Here is a 14361-nt window from a genome sequence, read left to right as displayed (position 1 = left end):
AAAAAAAAAAATTCAAAATTTAGCGAAACACAGGTTGAAACGCACAACCAAACACTACCGAAGAACAGGTCAAGGCTGATGCCCAAACACTTGACAAGACATTGGATTGCTATCCTCCAACCTTGCTAGAAATCCCGTGTCAGTTCATGAGCAGCAAGCCATAACAAAGATTTAGTTTATCGTCAATTTTCTTACAATCTGCCTTGGTTTCTCCTCATATGGCGAGAGTGTTTTCACAGTTGAATGTTAAAATATTTTGTTTCATCTCTTAGACAGAGCTAGTGACCATGGTGAATTTGCATTTATTAATGCACCCTTATTTTATACTCTCCAAAATTAATGAGAGCTGTATGATCCATATGATCATCTGTGCGATCACTTATCTGATCCCCAGTGCTTTTCCATTCTTTTAGCAGCTTGTCAACCACATCACCTGCAGGTAGCTAGGTTTTGAACATTATAATCTGGAAGGCACATTTGTTAGCAGCCATTAATTAGGATGAAGTGCAGTTCATAAGTTTGCTTTAAGATCGTTATGATGGCGGAGAAGCTGGAGAAGGGAAAGAGAGAGCTTGGAATTTCAACCCCCTCCTATTGGAGACAGAGCCTGTGAAAGGATAGCAAGGAGGCGTAATGTTTAGTGTCAAATGTCAAAGCTGTTTGAGTTTAAAATGCTGTGACCAGTGCAAGTTGCACCGCATGTTTTGGAAAATCTTGACAATAGGAATACCAAAAACAATGTTTTTCACATAAATCTGAATTATAATTATGAGAAGTTAGCACATTCCCTCTGAAATGTTTTACTGAATGCACTGGAGTTTGAGCCACTCTTTATGAGTGTTCCTATGGTATCTTGGTTTTGAAAGAATGGAGGTCAAAAAGCTCATTGACTTCACCACTAGGCAGCCTAAAAGGAAGAGGACATTTTTCCATAAAGAAAAAATAATATGGTTCAGGTAACAGTTTTCAGTTTCTGTTACCTGTTAGCTCACTTTTCTTACAAGTTTCAGTTTTCTATAATTTCCCCATATATATATACATGCATACTGATAGACTAATATTTTAACATCCCACTTGCTCTACATTCATGTCTATATAAACGACTCAATTTCTTCAATTTCTCGTATCACATATTCTCTCTAGTTTCCTCATTAATTGCTAGGGCTAGCTGCTGTTTCAATCTTAATTAAGCCATTGTAAGGCCAGCCTCATTTACTGCTGTATCTCAAATATTGTATTTCTTCCCGACTAATCTTCACTTTGCTTTTCCTTTGTGGCAGGAAAATGAATTTCCTTGGATACATGGCCATTCTGATTTTTCTAACAATTTCAAAGAATGTCGAGGGTTATGGCACTGCGTGGACTAGGGCACACGCAACATTCTGTGATGCATCTTGGACGATGGGCAAGAAACAAAGGCATATCAATAATTAACTGCTTAGCCACAAAGAATCAATATTAATTAGTACTTGTTTTCTCTTAAATCTAGCCCGCCCCATTAATTCTTTTCATCACTGGTTGCATCTGTAGGTGGTGCTTGTGGATATGGGAATCTCTATATCCAGGGCTATGGGACAAACACAACTGCACTGAGTATTGCACTTTTCACTAATGGCTTCAGTTGTGGATCCTTCTATGAGATTATATGCGCAAATGACAAAAGATGGTGCTTACCAGTGTCCATTATTGTCACGGCGACGAATTTTTGCCCACCAAACTTAGCTCTTCCAAATGATAATGGTGGGTGGTGTAACCCTCCACAACAACACTTTGACCTTTCTCAACCTGTTTTCAGCGGAGAAGTGTAAGGTGTGATCTGTTTGTCTCTGTTTTTTTTTTTTTTTTTGTGTTCAAGTTTGGCTGAGGTGAACAAAGGCTTTTCACCCACCCAAAGGCAGAATCCTTTCGCGAAAGGATGTCTGGTTTCACGTCTGTAACAGAGTTATATAAATTAAGAGAGGGAATGGAGAGAAGCTCAAGGGAAATCTTTTTCTGCTCAGGCATTGATTGAGTTGTAACTAGGAGTTGTTGTTAACGCATACCCAGCTTCCTGCATATCTTGTATTAATTTTGTGCTTTTTTTAATATCAATTATGAAGAAAATAATTCTTGCTGGACGTTGTTTGTGTGTGTTGGTTCTGCCTATCCTGGTTTCCTCAAACGAACAACTGAACATGACAATTCATCTCATGAGATTGCAGCTTTCAAACAATCAACGCTGCTATCGAAACCATATGCCTATTTGGCGTAGCCATTCTATCGACAGAACGGAACTGCTTAAATTTAAGATAAAGAGTCCTTTCCTCTTTCTGGGTGAAGGATAAGAGTAATCAACGTGCACACAAGTGTTAGGAGGATTCTGATACCAGTCTACCGGTAAAATTGCGACAGTGAACAAGCAAAGGCTGGCCGACCCTGTATCCACCCCAGGGTCCAAGCTGCTCTACTCTGACGGACTCACTTCACTGTAGAAACAATTGGCTGAGCTTTCATGACTTGATCAGGACTCGTGTGTTCGATTGATGGATAAAAACTAGCTGATTTCGTTCCAAATATCCATGAAGGACTTACCAGGGGATCTTAGATCTGAGAGACCGGGGAGGGCAGCAGCTCCCTCCCTCCCTTCCCGCCTCAAACATAGTTTTCATTAACATTACATCTTCGTCTATGTGCTTTAAGAAGTCACAATTTCATTCCCCTAATGAACGTTGAGCGATAAAAGTGTACAAATATTGGTACTTGCTTGATCTTTGTCTTTAAGAATGAGTACATGGGAGAGGGCCCTCCATTCCCATTTGTCTAGCCCAGAGAACGAAAAGGCAAAGCTCAATGGGCCTGTCTCCCGTATGTATCAAAGAAAACAAGCAGGTAGACGATGTCGTTCCAAAGACCATAGCTGGAGGCACCGCACGCTATCGTTCAGCCCTAGAGTGCAAAGCCAGCCAGCCAGAGGCATAGGCGGATATGCTCTAACCTCTCCTCCTCCTTCAAATAAACTAAAATTAACAAGTAGTAGATTCTCTGTACCTCTTTCTTCTTCAGTAACAGTGTAGTGTAGTAGACTAGTAGCAGCTTATATATTGTTGTTGGAATTAATAATAATAATAAAATGGGTTTAGGAAAAGAGGGAGAAACAAAAACAGAATTCGAAGAAGAGAAAGAAGGAGATCATGTTGAAAGCAGCGATTACTACTTCGATAAGATTGGGAAACCCATTCCCATCCTCTCTGATCAAACTGTTTCCCCTTTCCCTTTGCAAAACCCTCCTCTTCCCTCTCGCCCCCTCGCCCTCTCCCAACACCACCGTCTCATCTTCGTCGCCCATCCCTCCGGTATTCTTCTCAACTTTCTCATCCTTACACTTCTTCTATTTTACTATATCTTTTCAATTGACTGACTGGCTCATGCTTTTTTTTTTTTAGGGTTTCTGGTTGCGAGGACTAAAGATGTCATGGATGCCGCTATGGATATTAAGGAAAAAGGAAGCTCTTCTTCTTCGTCCATTCAACGTGTCAGTCTTGTGGATGTCCCTATTGGGAAAGTTCACATTTTGACACTCTCTACTGACTCCTCTACTCTTGCTGTTTCTGTTGCTGCTCATATTCACTTCTTCCATGTCCATTCCCTTCTCGATATGGTACTCTTTTTTTCTCCCTAAACCCTACTCCATCTACTGTCAAATTTTCAAAATTCAAAATTTTGCTATAAATTGTGACCTATATCTATCTCCTTGCTCTAATATCTTTTTTTTCTTTTTTTTTGCAGGTGCAAAAACCGTCCTTCTCTTGCTCTCTGAGTGAACCATCATCATCTACTGTCAAGGACATACAATGGCGAAGGAGACCGGACAATTCTTACCTTGTTCTTTCAAATCAGGGGAAGCTATATCATGGTGCTCTTGCTGCCGGCACCCATACTCTTAAACACATAACGGACAATGTTGATGCTGGTATGCTTGCTTTTTTTCTTTTGCCAATAACAATTACTAAATGCGATACATGCTAGTAGACTTTTTGGAGCCCTTTAGATTTATCACCACAATGCAGAAACAGATGTGGATGCTCCAATCTAACATCCTTGACAATGCCGAGGCTTTTATTGGGTGTAAATATTGCTTGACTTGGTTATTACAGTTTGTTCGTGTAATAAATTATTATAGCCTTGCATGAAAACTACCCCTAATACAAGTGTGCTAGTCCAGCAACTGTACTGTTTTTTCAAATAAAATAAAATTTTCCCATTATGAAGTTGGTGACGAATTTTATTCTGTTACTAGTATGATTAGGCTTACTTGTGCCTGCTCTCTTTGATAGTTGAATGGAGTCTAAAAGGAAAATATATTGCTGTCGCAAGAGGGAGTCGTATCAGCATTTTGTCCTCAAATTTCAAGGAAAGGTTCAGTATATCCCTCCCATTCAGATCATGGATTGCTGATGGTGATGATAACTGCACTGTCAAAGGTATTTTCTTCCATTGTCAGATCCCATGCCACTCACATGCACGAACTAATGGATGAAATTTTCTCTTTTTTTTATGGAGGTAATAATTTGGATGGATGGGAGATGGCTTTTGTATTGGCCAAAGTTGGCATCATTTCTGTCTTTGTTAGCAATCCGGTCACTTGTGTTTTCATGTCATGGCCTTCAGATCTATTGGAATTGGTTTTACATTAATTCAATTAGAGTTTCACTATCAGTTATTATATTGTGGTCTGATTCATATATTAATATCCTCTAAATCCAGTGAACTATTATTGTACTTTCATCAAAAAGAATTTTCTTGTGTGAATGGATATACAAAGCTCTTTTGGCTTTTGAGTCCCAGTTGTAAATTTTTTGTTCTTAGACTTCATGTCTTTCTACTTAAAAAGGTCTTATCTATTTCCTTGAAATATTTTCTTTTGTTAAGTTCTGGAACTGATTTTTTTTCTTGAATAACTGAACCAGTGGACTCTATCAGATGGGTACGTCATGATAGTATCATTGTAGGATGCTTTCAGCAAACTGCAGATGGAAAGGAAGAAAATTACCTTCTTCAAGTAATCAGCAGAAAAGATGGCAAGATTTATGATGTTAGTAATTGTTCTCCACTTGATTATAAGGATTTGGCCTTCACTTTATTTTCACTGTTTTCTTTATTTTACACCATTTGCTATTGACATGGTGGATTTTTTTTTTGAGGTGCTACAACACTTGTCTGTTTTTAACTTTTAGCTGAATTAATGTAGGGTTACATGGGTTTAGGGTTTGGGTTTGACACTTTGTGCTTTTGCTGAAGTTCTGAAGGGAAAAAAAACTACCAAAGCTGTGTGATTGCCATTCTTTGTTTGTATACTTATTGTTTGAGCATTGATTCATGAAATTTTCTTTTGCAGAGTTCTTCCAAGCCAGTCGTGCTATCATTCTATGATCTATTTTCGGGTCTTGTTGATGATATTGTGCCCTATGGAAGTGGACCTTATTTATCCCTGGACTATTTAGAACAATGGTATCGATGTTAATCTCATACCTGTGTAATTTTTCTTTATACTTGATATGAATGACAACCACAGTGATTGCTTAGTTTGTAATCATTGAACTGGGCTAAAAGTTAGGTAATTGCTATTTTGTTAGGCTCCGTTACTAAATGTCGTTTTCACTCGAATACCATCCCACATAACATAGCTGTGGTGGCGTATAATTTAACTGGCACAAATATTAAAGTTTCTTGCAGTGATATAAAACTATGAATTCGTTGAATACTCAATATTGAGAACACTCTTTGTTACTTGAATTTTTCTGCTTTGCGGAACATCTATTTCCATATCCCATCTTCCTTGAAGCCGAATTGTCCAGAACAAAATCTAAGCATTTCCTGCCCGTTTACATTTGTCAATAGAAATGCTTTACTTGGATTCCAGCAGTAACTCTTTTTTGTTAAGGGCTTCAGACCTATCCACCTTGTGCTGGTTATGACTTTTCACTTCTTTTGGTTTATAATGTGTTGTGTAGTATCAATTATCTAATGTGGTCTTGAGTTTGAAACATTAATGTGATTTTTTTTTTTCATAATAGATAAATTGCCTACCATTTTTTCCCCCTATATCCTAGCCATATGTGAGTCCCATTACTCCAGTAAGAAATAAATGCCTCTAATGTCTTTTTTATACCTACCAGTTCAAACCTGCACTGATTGCAATAATTTAAGTTGCTCTTCTATCTGAATTTTTAATTGCAGTGGGCTTGCAATTACAGCTAACAAGAAGAACACAGATCAGCACATTGTGTTGCTTGGTTGGTCAGTGGAGGATGGGATGAGTGAAACTGCAGTTATTGACATTGAACGAGATACTTGGCTCCCTAGGATTGAGCTTCAAGGTACAGATGAATCAAGTGACTGGTGTGTTTTGTAATAGTGTTGATTGTATGTACTAAGGACAGCTCAAACAAATCAATGATTATTTTGTTTTGTCAAGTGTGTTCAGATGACTTAGTTTTTCTTTTGTCTCAGTTCTCTTGAAACTTCATTTTGGATTTTTTTATAGCTGTTTTATGAATTTCAGTCATTTCAGGATTGTGGTTAATTTTAGACCTTTTATTCTAAGCAGTGTTTAAATGGCCTTGTTTCAGAAAACGGAGATGATAATTTGATCATGGGGCTCTGTGTTGACAAGGTTTCCCTCTATGGAAAAGTAAAAGTTGAAGTGGGGGTTGAAGAACAGAAAGAACTTTCACCCTACTGTGTTCTTATGTGTGTTACTCTTGAGGGAAAGCTTGTCATGTTCCAGGTTGCAAGGTCAATCTCTATATCATTTGCATCTCCCCTTGTAAACAATAGGATTTGTCATGCCAAATTAGGCATCTAAGTTATTTCTCTCTTCTCACAACCTAAATTATATCAATCCTTTTCCTATGTTGTATATATATGTTCTGACCATTGAATTGCTTTATAATGCAGTGCCACAGGGGCTAATATTCAACCAGAAGTTGATTCTTCCCTTGAGGATAAGAAAGAGGATATTGCTTTGGAACATGAAGGATGTGATCAGTCTAATCTTTCTTCTTCTGGGTTGCATGAAGAAACATTGGAAGACATAACTCTAGGTCTTCAACCACAACATGTGAGCAACAAGGAACTACAGCTCAATAAAGATGGTGGAATTCCTACACAGAAGGAACTTGTTCCTGCTGACAAGGATGAGATTCCTGAAAAACTGGATATAAAATCACTTTCTGCACAACAAAGTGTGAAATTAGGGCAGTCATCTTTGAAGGCCTCATTCCCAGAGATACCTAATTATTTAGGGAGTGATTCCAGCAAAACAGAAACTCAAAGACTTGCTGGATTTGCGTCTAGATCCGCCTTATCTGGAAAAGTTTTAACTGATGCCCCCAGCATATCAAGTCGAAAGGATTTAGCAAACACTGCTGATCTTTTTAAGGCACCTCCTAGGGAAGTTGGATCAAATGCTTTACCAGGTGTCCCATCTCAGTCATGGTCAAGTGGAAAAGTTACATTATCAGCTTCAACTTTGATTCAAGGAAATAGACCTGATTATAATAATGTTCAAGTTGGTGCTGCAAATGTTCCTAGTGACCTTGGCAGTAAATCTTTTTGCATGAAGGATACTACTGGTCAATTAACTTCTGTCAACGCTTCTGTTAGACCAGCTCTTGAGGGGGAACAAAGAGGTTCGATTGTGTCAGGGACAATTGAATCATTGCCTGCCTTTCGAAACTCACAGCTGTCATCTCACGAAAATTTTGCTTCAGCCAGGTCTCCAAACCACAGACTTAAGTATTCAAAAGACAACTACAAAACTTCATCCCTGAGGAGTTCCGAGCCAAACTTATCAAAACAATTTGGTAATGTATGTGTATTTTTCCTATGCTGGCAGAAAAATTCTATTCTAACTCTGGGACAGGATCTCTTACAGTTATCATGCCGTTTTCTTCCTTTAATGTGAATTGTATCTTTGTTTATTTGTAACTTTATAACCTAGCAAAAACTGAAAGGCAGCATTGCGAGATAGTACCTATGGGGATTCTTAAATTTTAATTTCTGTACTGTCAATCAAGTTTAGTCTTGCATAAATTTCACAAGCATTTACCTGCTTTACAAGCCAGCATATCAAAGTTTTTTTTAACAGGTACGTTTTACATGATTGGCTTGTTCCCACATATGCATGTGTATATCCACATAAATGTCTTTGGGTTGTTTCTTTTTCTCTTCCTTTTGAGGAATGGGAATGTGGTGTTTTTCTTATTTTCCCAATTGCACTGCTTCTTTTGTCTCATATTGTCCTTTAAGAAATTTCTATACTCTAGATTAAAGAGCTAGCCAAAGAGTTGGATACACTTCTGGAATGCATTGAAGAAAAAGGTGGTTTCAGGGATGCCTGCACTGTTTTTCTGAGAGGCTCAGTTGAAGCTTTGGAGGAGGGCATGGGAACTCTCTCTGAAAATTGCAGAATGTTGAAGGTGATATTTCATTGTAAAGCTCATTGTTATTTCTTAGCTCAGCTATCATGTATCATTATCAGCTTGCAGGTTTGATTTGCTTACACTTTCTTCTGTTGTTCTGTTAGTTGCTATATTCTCTAGAAAATTATCACTCAGTAAGAATGATAGGTTCTTTAATATTTAAGGTAGTAAAGCAAAAGTGAAAAATGGGATGAGAGAAAGAGATTCCTGGTCTTCTCATCTCCTAGGAATAGGATTAATAGCAAAATAGATGAAACTTGAGAGTACAGCTTTGGAGTTGAGGTCCCTTTTGAGTGAATCTCTTCCAAGCTGACCATCTATGAAACAATGACATTTTAAACTCAGGTGTGTAAATATGATTTTGCATGGTCATCGATCTATTAAGACCTGCATGTCTGTGTATGGCTCTGCATTTTTGTGCATTATGTACACTGTATATAGGTGCTTCGTGATGTATGTAGCCAGATCGCTTCAAGTGTTATTTATTGTCTTTGTATTTTTCAGAGTGTGATGGATGAGCAGCTTGGAGAGATCCATCATCTTCTAGATAAAACTGTGCAAGGTATTTTTCAGTTTTCCAAATGTCTTGTTATTGCTAACAGCATTTTCATTTTCTTGAATTGAATTACTTGAGAAATTTCTTAATATGGGAACTTTCAGTAACTTAAAAAGCAGAAGTTATTAAGTCATATTGATACAGACGTCACTTCACTGAAAGTTTTAGAAATTACTACAATCTGCTGCAAAATACTATTTCAGGATTATAATGAAATTGGTATAATGCATCTCCCATTTTTTATTGTGTGGGTTTCTTGTTTTGAGTTTCCATTTGGTTGTTCATCCGGTTTTCAGTTTTGGCAAGGAAAATATATATAGACGGTATTGTCAAGCAAGCTTCTGATAGCCAATATTTGGAACTCTGGAATCACCAAAAGTTGAGCTCTGAACTTGAGTTGAAGCGGCGGTGTATACTAAAACTAAATCAGGTTGGTCATCAGTTGTTGTTAACTTGTGAGATTTGTCCAACTTGACAATTGCTATATCTTAATCCCTTTTCCAGGAGTTGACTAATCAGTTGATTCAATTGGAGAGACACTTCAATGCCCTCGAACTTCAGAGTTTTGGTGGAAATGCTGGATTTCACACAGATCGGAGAACTTTGCAGATTAGAAATATGCCTTCAAGGTATAGTTGATATCAGATGGTTAGCTTGTATATGAGAATTGCTAAAAAGAAGATAAAACTTGAAAATAAAATCTACGATGTTGTTAATAGCTTGCAGAAGCTGTTAATCAAACAATTGCTGGAAGCTCATGATCAAATAGATTGCAAGGCAATCCAATTTTAGCTTTGTGAAAATTGGTGGCTTTGCTATACTAATTTCACTAATTCTGAAAATATTTTGTTTGCAGACAACTTCAGTCCTTGCATAGTTTACAAAACACAATGAGTTCACAGTTAGCAGCTGCTGAACAACTTTCTGAATGTCTCTCAAAACAAATGTCCATGCTGAGTTTAGAGTCACCTGTAAGACAAAAGAATGTCAAGAAGGAACTTTTTGAAACAATTGGAATCCCGTATGATGCCTCTTTTAGCTCACCAGATGCAACAAAAGTTGGTGATACCACTTCATTGAAGAAACTTTTACTTTCTTCGGGTTCTGCTGCCACTAAAGGTAAGTCTAGGAGACACCAATCAAGTGCTATGAAAAGTTCTGATTCAGAAACTTCAAGGAGAAGGAGGGACTCGCTTGATCAGGTAATTCTTTTTCAAGCCATTTTATCAAATCTTGATGATCATTCTAGTGTTAATCACATGTTAACCTCAACTAGTTGATATTGAAATTTAGTTGCCCTGAGTTGAGTTCCCTTATGATACTCCATTCACTGAAGCTAGATTGCTTTCGCAGATAGCCAAAAATTTGCTTGAATTATAGAATCAATCTACTAAAACTTTTCCATTGGATATATAAATTGAGCTTCGCTCAGACCATTCTGCTTTGGTACTCTTATTATGGATTCACACTCTCTTCCACATGACTTTTTGAGGATGCAACTTATATTTAAAACAAACAAATAATATCACTGAGGTAAACAATTCAGGAGATGGAAAAATGTACACAAGAGACTTAATTCAAAACTTCAAGATAAAAATAAATGGGAAGAGATTCAGTGGTTGAAACTTCTTATAGCCATGTTTAGAATCAATTAAGGTTGCTCTTCCAGGAGATCTAGTTTGGTTTCAGTGTGCATAAGAATTTTACTAAAATTTATGTTCTGCTAAATTAGCATAAGCATAGTTAACTTTAAAGAAAACCAAAAAGTTTTAACTTGAAGAAAACTAAAATTCCTGCTAGAACTTCATGTTATGCTTTTATGTTATTATCTAAAAGTATTCCATATTATCCACTGTGCTAAGATTTTTTGCAAGCTCCAACATGCATGTTATTTCTTATGACCCTGCTGCAGAGCTGGGCAAGTTTTGAGCCTACGAAAACAACTGTAAAAAGGGTGCTTTTGCAAGAAAATCAGAAGAAAAATGTGAACAAATCATTCTTGTTGAAGGATAGGGAAATTTTTAGTTCTGGCTTGGGGGACATCTCCACAGTTCACCAAGAAGACCAGACATCCCGATCTTTCTTGCACCCATTGGAAAACAAAGGTGAGCTATTACAAAGTTTAGATGAAACAGCATGTGCTCACTTATCATCTAAAGCATATGAAGAAAATGCACCTGATGGTTGCTATTATTTTATGTTTAAGCAGGCCTTCATTATGGATCCCCTAAACAAACGTTTGAGAAAAAAGCAACCGTTCCATTTAAATGGGCTACTGATCCTCCAATGTCATCACAGCCTCTGGGCTTGCGTTCTCCTATACTGCAAAATAACAATGTAGCGATGGTATCAGTTTCGTCATCCCTGGTATCACTTCCAGGAGGAGAAACAAGTAGCAGGGAAGCCTACAACATGACTGCTGATAAATCTAAGTGTAAGTTTTCTCAAATTGAGAAGCCTGATTCTGTTTCCACCAATGAGACCAGACGTATTCAGCAAACTGAAACTAATATAAATAAAAATTCAGCAGACTCTACCGTGCCACCAATGCAGACACCTTTGTTTCCAAAGAAACCAAATGAGATTCCTGTTTCAACTACCAGTAGCGTGCTTGCAAAGTCAGCAATGCAAAGTGTGAAGCCTGGACCAGCAGACACCAAAAGTTCATTTTTCAAATCTCCCAATAATAATTATGAGCCCGCGCTCTCTTTGTTAGGTGCCTCTTCTGTGGCTCCCACCCAACCTGGAAAGGTTCCTGAGATCAATTTTGCTACTAGCAAAAGCCAGCCTAGTGAAAAAGTTTCGTCTTCTCCATCAGCCTTCATATCACTTTCAGTTTCATCATCTCTGATATCCAATATATCACCAAACATCTCATCATCAATAGCTACACCGACGTTGTCAGCTGCAATGCCACCGAGCACATCTTTAACCAGTTCTAAGGTCACCACTGGCTCTAATCAAACAGTTACTTCAACATCATTGTCATCAGTTTCTGTCTCACCTGTTCTTTCTTCCGGTTCATTGTCTTTTCAGGCCCCCAGGACAGTGTTACCCTCACATGCCCCACCTCCAACTTCAGAGGTTTCTCCAGAGCTGCAACCCCCTCTAGGCAAAACTCTGCCTTCTAGCAATCCAAGTCCTTCATGTTTGACATCAGAATCCCTTGAAACAGATATTCAGCCTCTTATAGGAAAACCTGCACGAAATGTAAACCCCACTCCTACACCTTCAGTTTCAGAATCACTTAAAACAGAGCCCCAACCTCATGCGGGAAAAATTCCACCTTCTGACACTCCAGTTACCCCTTCAGAGTCAGATTCCCCGAAAACAGAGGTTCCCCATCCTCCGGGTGAAGCAAGTTCAAAGTCAGATGTGGATGTTCCTACAACTGCTCCACAGCCTAACCCTTCTACTTTTGGTTTGAAGCTTGAACCTTCAGCATCATCTGTCCTTACTACAGGACTATCAACTGGATTTGCACCAGTAAACCAGCCCAGCTTGAACCACTCTGGAAGTACTGCATCTAAGGTGGCTCTGAATTCTCAACCTCAACAGCCTTCTTCTCATAATGTTCCTTTTGGAGCACCAATCCTGACTTCTAATAGCGTTAGTGGAAAGAATGAAAGTTTGGATGTTGCAGTTACAGAAGAGGTTGAAATGGAGGAGGAGGCTCCTGAGGCTAGCTGCACGAATGAACTTAATTTGGGAAATCTTGGAGGTTTTGGGATTGGTTCAACGCCTATCCCAACTGCTCCTAGAGCAAATCCATTTGGCAGTCCATTTGGTAGCACAGGATCAAATGTAGCAAGCTCGTCGTTGACCATGACTGTACCTAGTGGAGAGCTCTTTCGACCTGCCTCTTTCAACTTTCAATCTCCCCATCCATCCCAAAAGCCTCCACCAACAAATATGGGTGCTTTCTCTGGTGGCTTTGGCACAGGAACAGTTGCTCAAGCTCCTGCTCAAAGTCAGTTTGGCCAGCCAGCACATATTGGATCAGGACAGCAAGCACTGGGATCAGTTCTTGGGACTTTTGGGCAGTCTAGACAGTTTGGAACTGGTTTACCTGGAAGTGGTTTCGCTTCTACCAGTGGTTTTGGTGGTGGCCTTGCTACTAGTAGTTCAACAGGTGGCTTTGCAAGTGCTGCAACTGCTGGCGGGTTTGCTGGTGTTGCTTCTACTGGTGGTGGATTTGCTGCTTTGGCCTCATCTGGTGCAGGATTTGGTGGTGTGGCTGCTGGGGGTGCGTTTGGTAGTGTAGCTTCTGGTGGTGGGTTTGGTGGAGTGGCATCTGGTGGCAGTGGCATTGCTGGTGTGGCTTCAGGTGGAGGTGGGTTTGCCGCAGCAGCCTCGAGTGCTGGTGGTTTCGCAGCAGCGCCTCCATCTGGTAGTGGATTCGGTGCATCAGGTAGCATTATTATCTAATACTCCATTTTCCTCATCTTTTGTGTAATGCATGCGAAGTCTTTGCTGACTTGCTGTGAAAATTTGCACAGGTAGTGGATTTGGGGCTTTTGGCAGCCAACAAGGCACTGGAGGATTCTCAGGTTTTCCTGGTAATGCAGGAGGCAGCCAACAAGGAATTGGTGGTTTCTCTGCTTTCAGTGGTAATCCAGCAGGAACTGGAAAACCTGCGGAATTATTTACACAGATGAGAAAATAGAGTTCAGAGCTTTTGGACTAGGATTAGAAATTTTGTTCGCAAATGAAAAATGTATTTGGTAAAATAGAATGTAAATTGAGATTCACCCGATGTGAGATCACATTCTGTTTGCAATCTGAGTTCTGCTCTTTCTTATCGTTGGACCTTTTTACCAAATATTACGCCAATGGGGGTGTCAATTTATGAGTGAATGCAACATATTGTGTGTGGATAGATCACAGAAGTTGGAGATAAAATGGGATTGAAGAAACTCTCCAGGATATACTTTTGCTGTTAAACATGCAGGACAAAACAGACCATAGGTTGGATTTATGGGGGGAGGGTGGGGGTTTGTATGCTGGAATACTGTAATGATTGGTTCCCCGCTTGAATCCGTCACTCTCTAATGGTTCTACATAATTAACAAACCAAACACTTTAAGCTATGGCAATGCAAAGGCAACATCGGAAAAGCCAACACCCGTTCTCTTGACTACAATAACCACGTTATTGTAACAAAATTTGAGAAGAGCAGAAGGAAAGGGGAAAATAAACAAAATCCAGGAGTCGGAAGCTTTCAGTCTCGGTATCATTATCAAACAGGAATGCCTAGTTCAGAAATCTTCGTGATCCGCTTATCAAGTTTGCTCCATGGCCGCTTCAATAGGGAGCCACAGAAGCAACCTAACCAATAAAATA

At 39.1% G+C, this 14361-nt stretch overlaps 2 protein-coding genes across 7 annotated transcripts; both read left to right on the top strand.

The window, feature by feature from the left end:
- Positions 1 to 1336: 1336 nt before the first annotated feature.
- LOC118062594 (expansin-A1) lies at positions 1337 to 1808 on the top strand. The gene is made up of 2 exons (XM_035076411.1): positions 1337 to 1418; positions 1531 to 1808. Exons 1-2 carry the CDS (start codon positions 1337 to 1339, stop codon positions 1806 to 1808), a joined length of 360 nt encoding a protein of 119 aa, XP_034932302.1.
- A 1074-nt stretch (positions 1809 to 2882) lies between these two features.
- On the top strand, positions 2883 to 13819 carry LOC118062604 (nuclear pore complex protein NUP214). 6 transcript variants are annotated; one of them, XM_073404539.1, is made up of 19 exons: positions 2884 to 3332; positions 3423 to 3637; positions 3766 to 3949; positions 4314 to 4460; positions 4947 to 5071; positions 5375 to 5487; positions 6217 to 6356; positions 6609 to 6774; positions 6937 to 7849; positions 8307 to 8459; positions 8967 to 9024; positions 9315 to 9448; positions 9523 to 9647; positions 9875 to 10220; positions 10931 to 11123; positions 11225 to 11452; positions 11546 to 11961; positions 12055 to 13429; positions 13518 to 13819. In XM_073404539.1, exons 1-19 carry the CDS (start codon positions 3110 to 3112, stop codon positions 13682 to 13684), a joined length of 5421 nt encoding a protein of 1806 aa, XP_073260640.1. In that variant the 5' UTR covers positions 2884 to 3109; the 3' UTR covers positions 13685 to 13819. The 6 variants fall into 6 exon arrangements, with proteins under 6 accessions (XP_073260639.1, XP_073260638.1, XP_034932321.1 ...); XM_073404538.1 differs by having other exon boundaries at positions 2883 to 3332; positions 11549 to 13429; XM_073404537.1 differs by having other exon boundaries at positions 2883 to 3332; positions 11546 to 13429.
- The last annotated feature ends 542 nt before the right edge of the window (positions 13820 to 14361 follow it).

Source organism: Populus alba, chromosome 14 (genome assembly GCF_005239225.2).
Source record: "Populus alba chromosome 14, ASM523922v2, whole genome shotgun sequence".
NCBI lineage: Eukaryota > Viridiplantae > Streptophyta > Magnoliopsida > Malpighiales > Salicaceae > Populus > Populus alba.
This window is presented reverse-complemented; position numbering and strand designations above follow the sequence as displayed.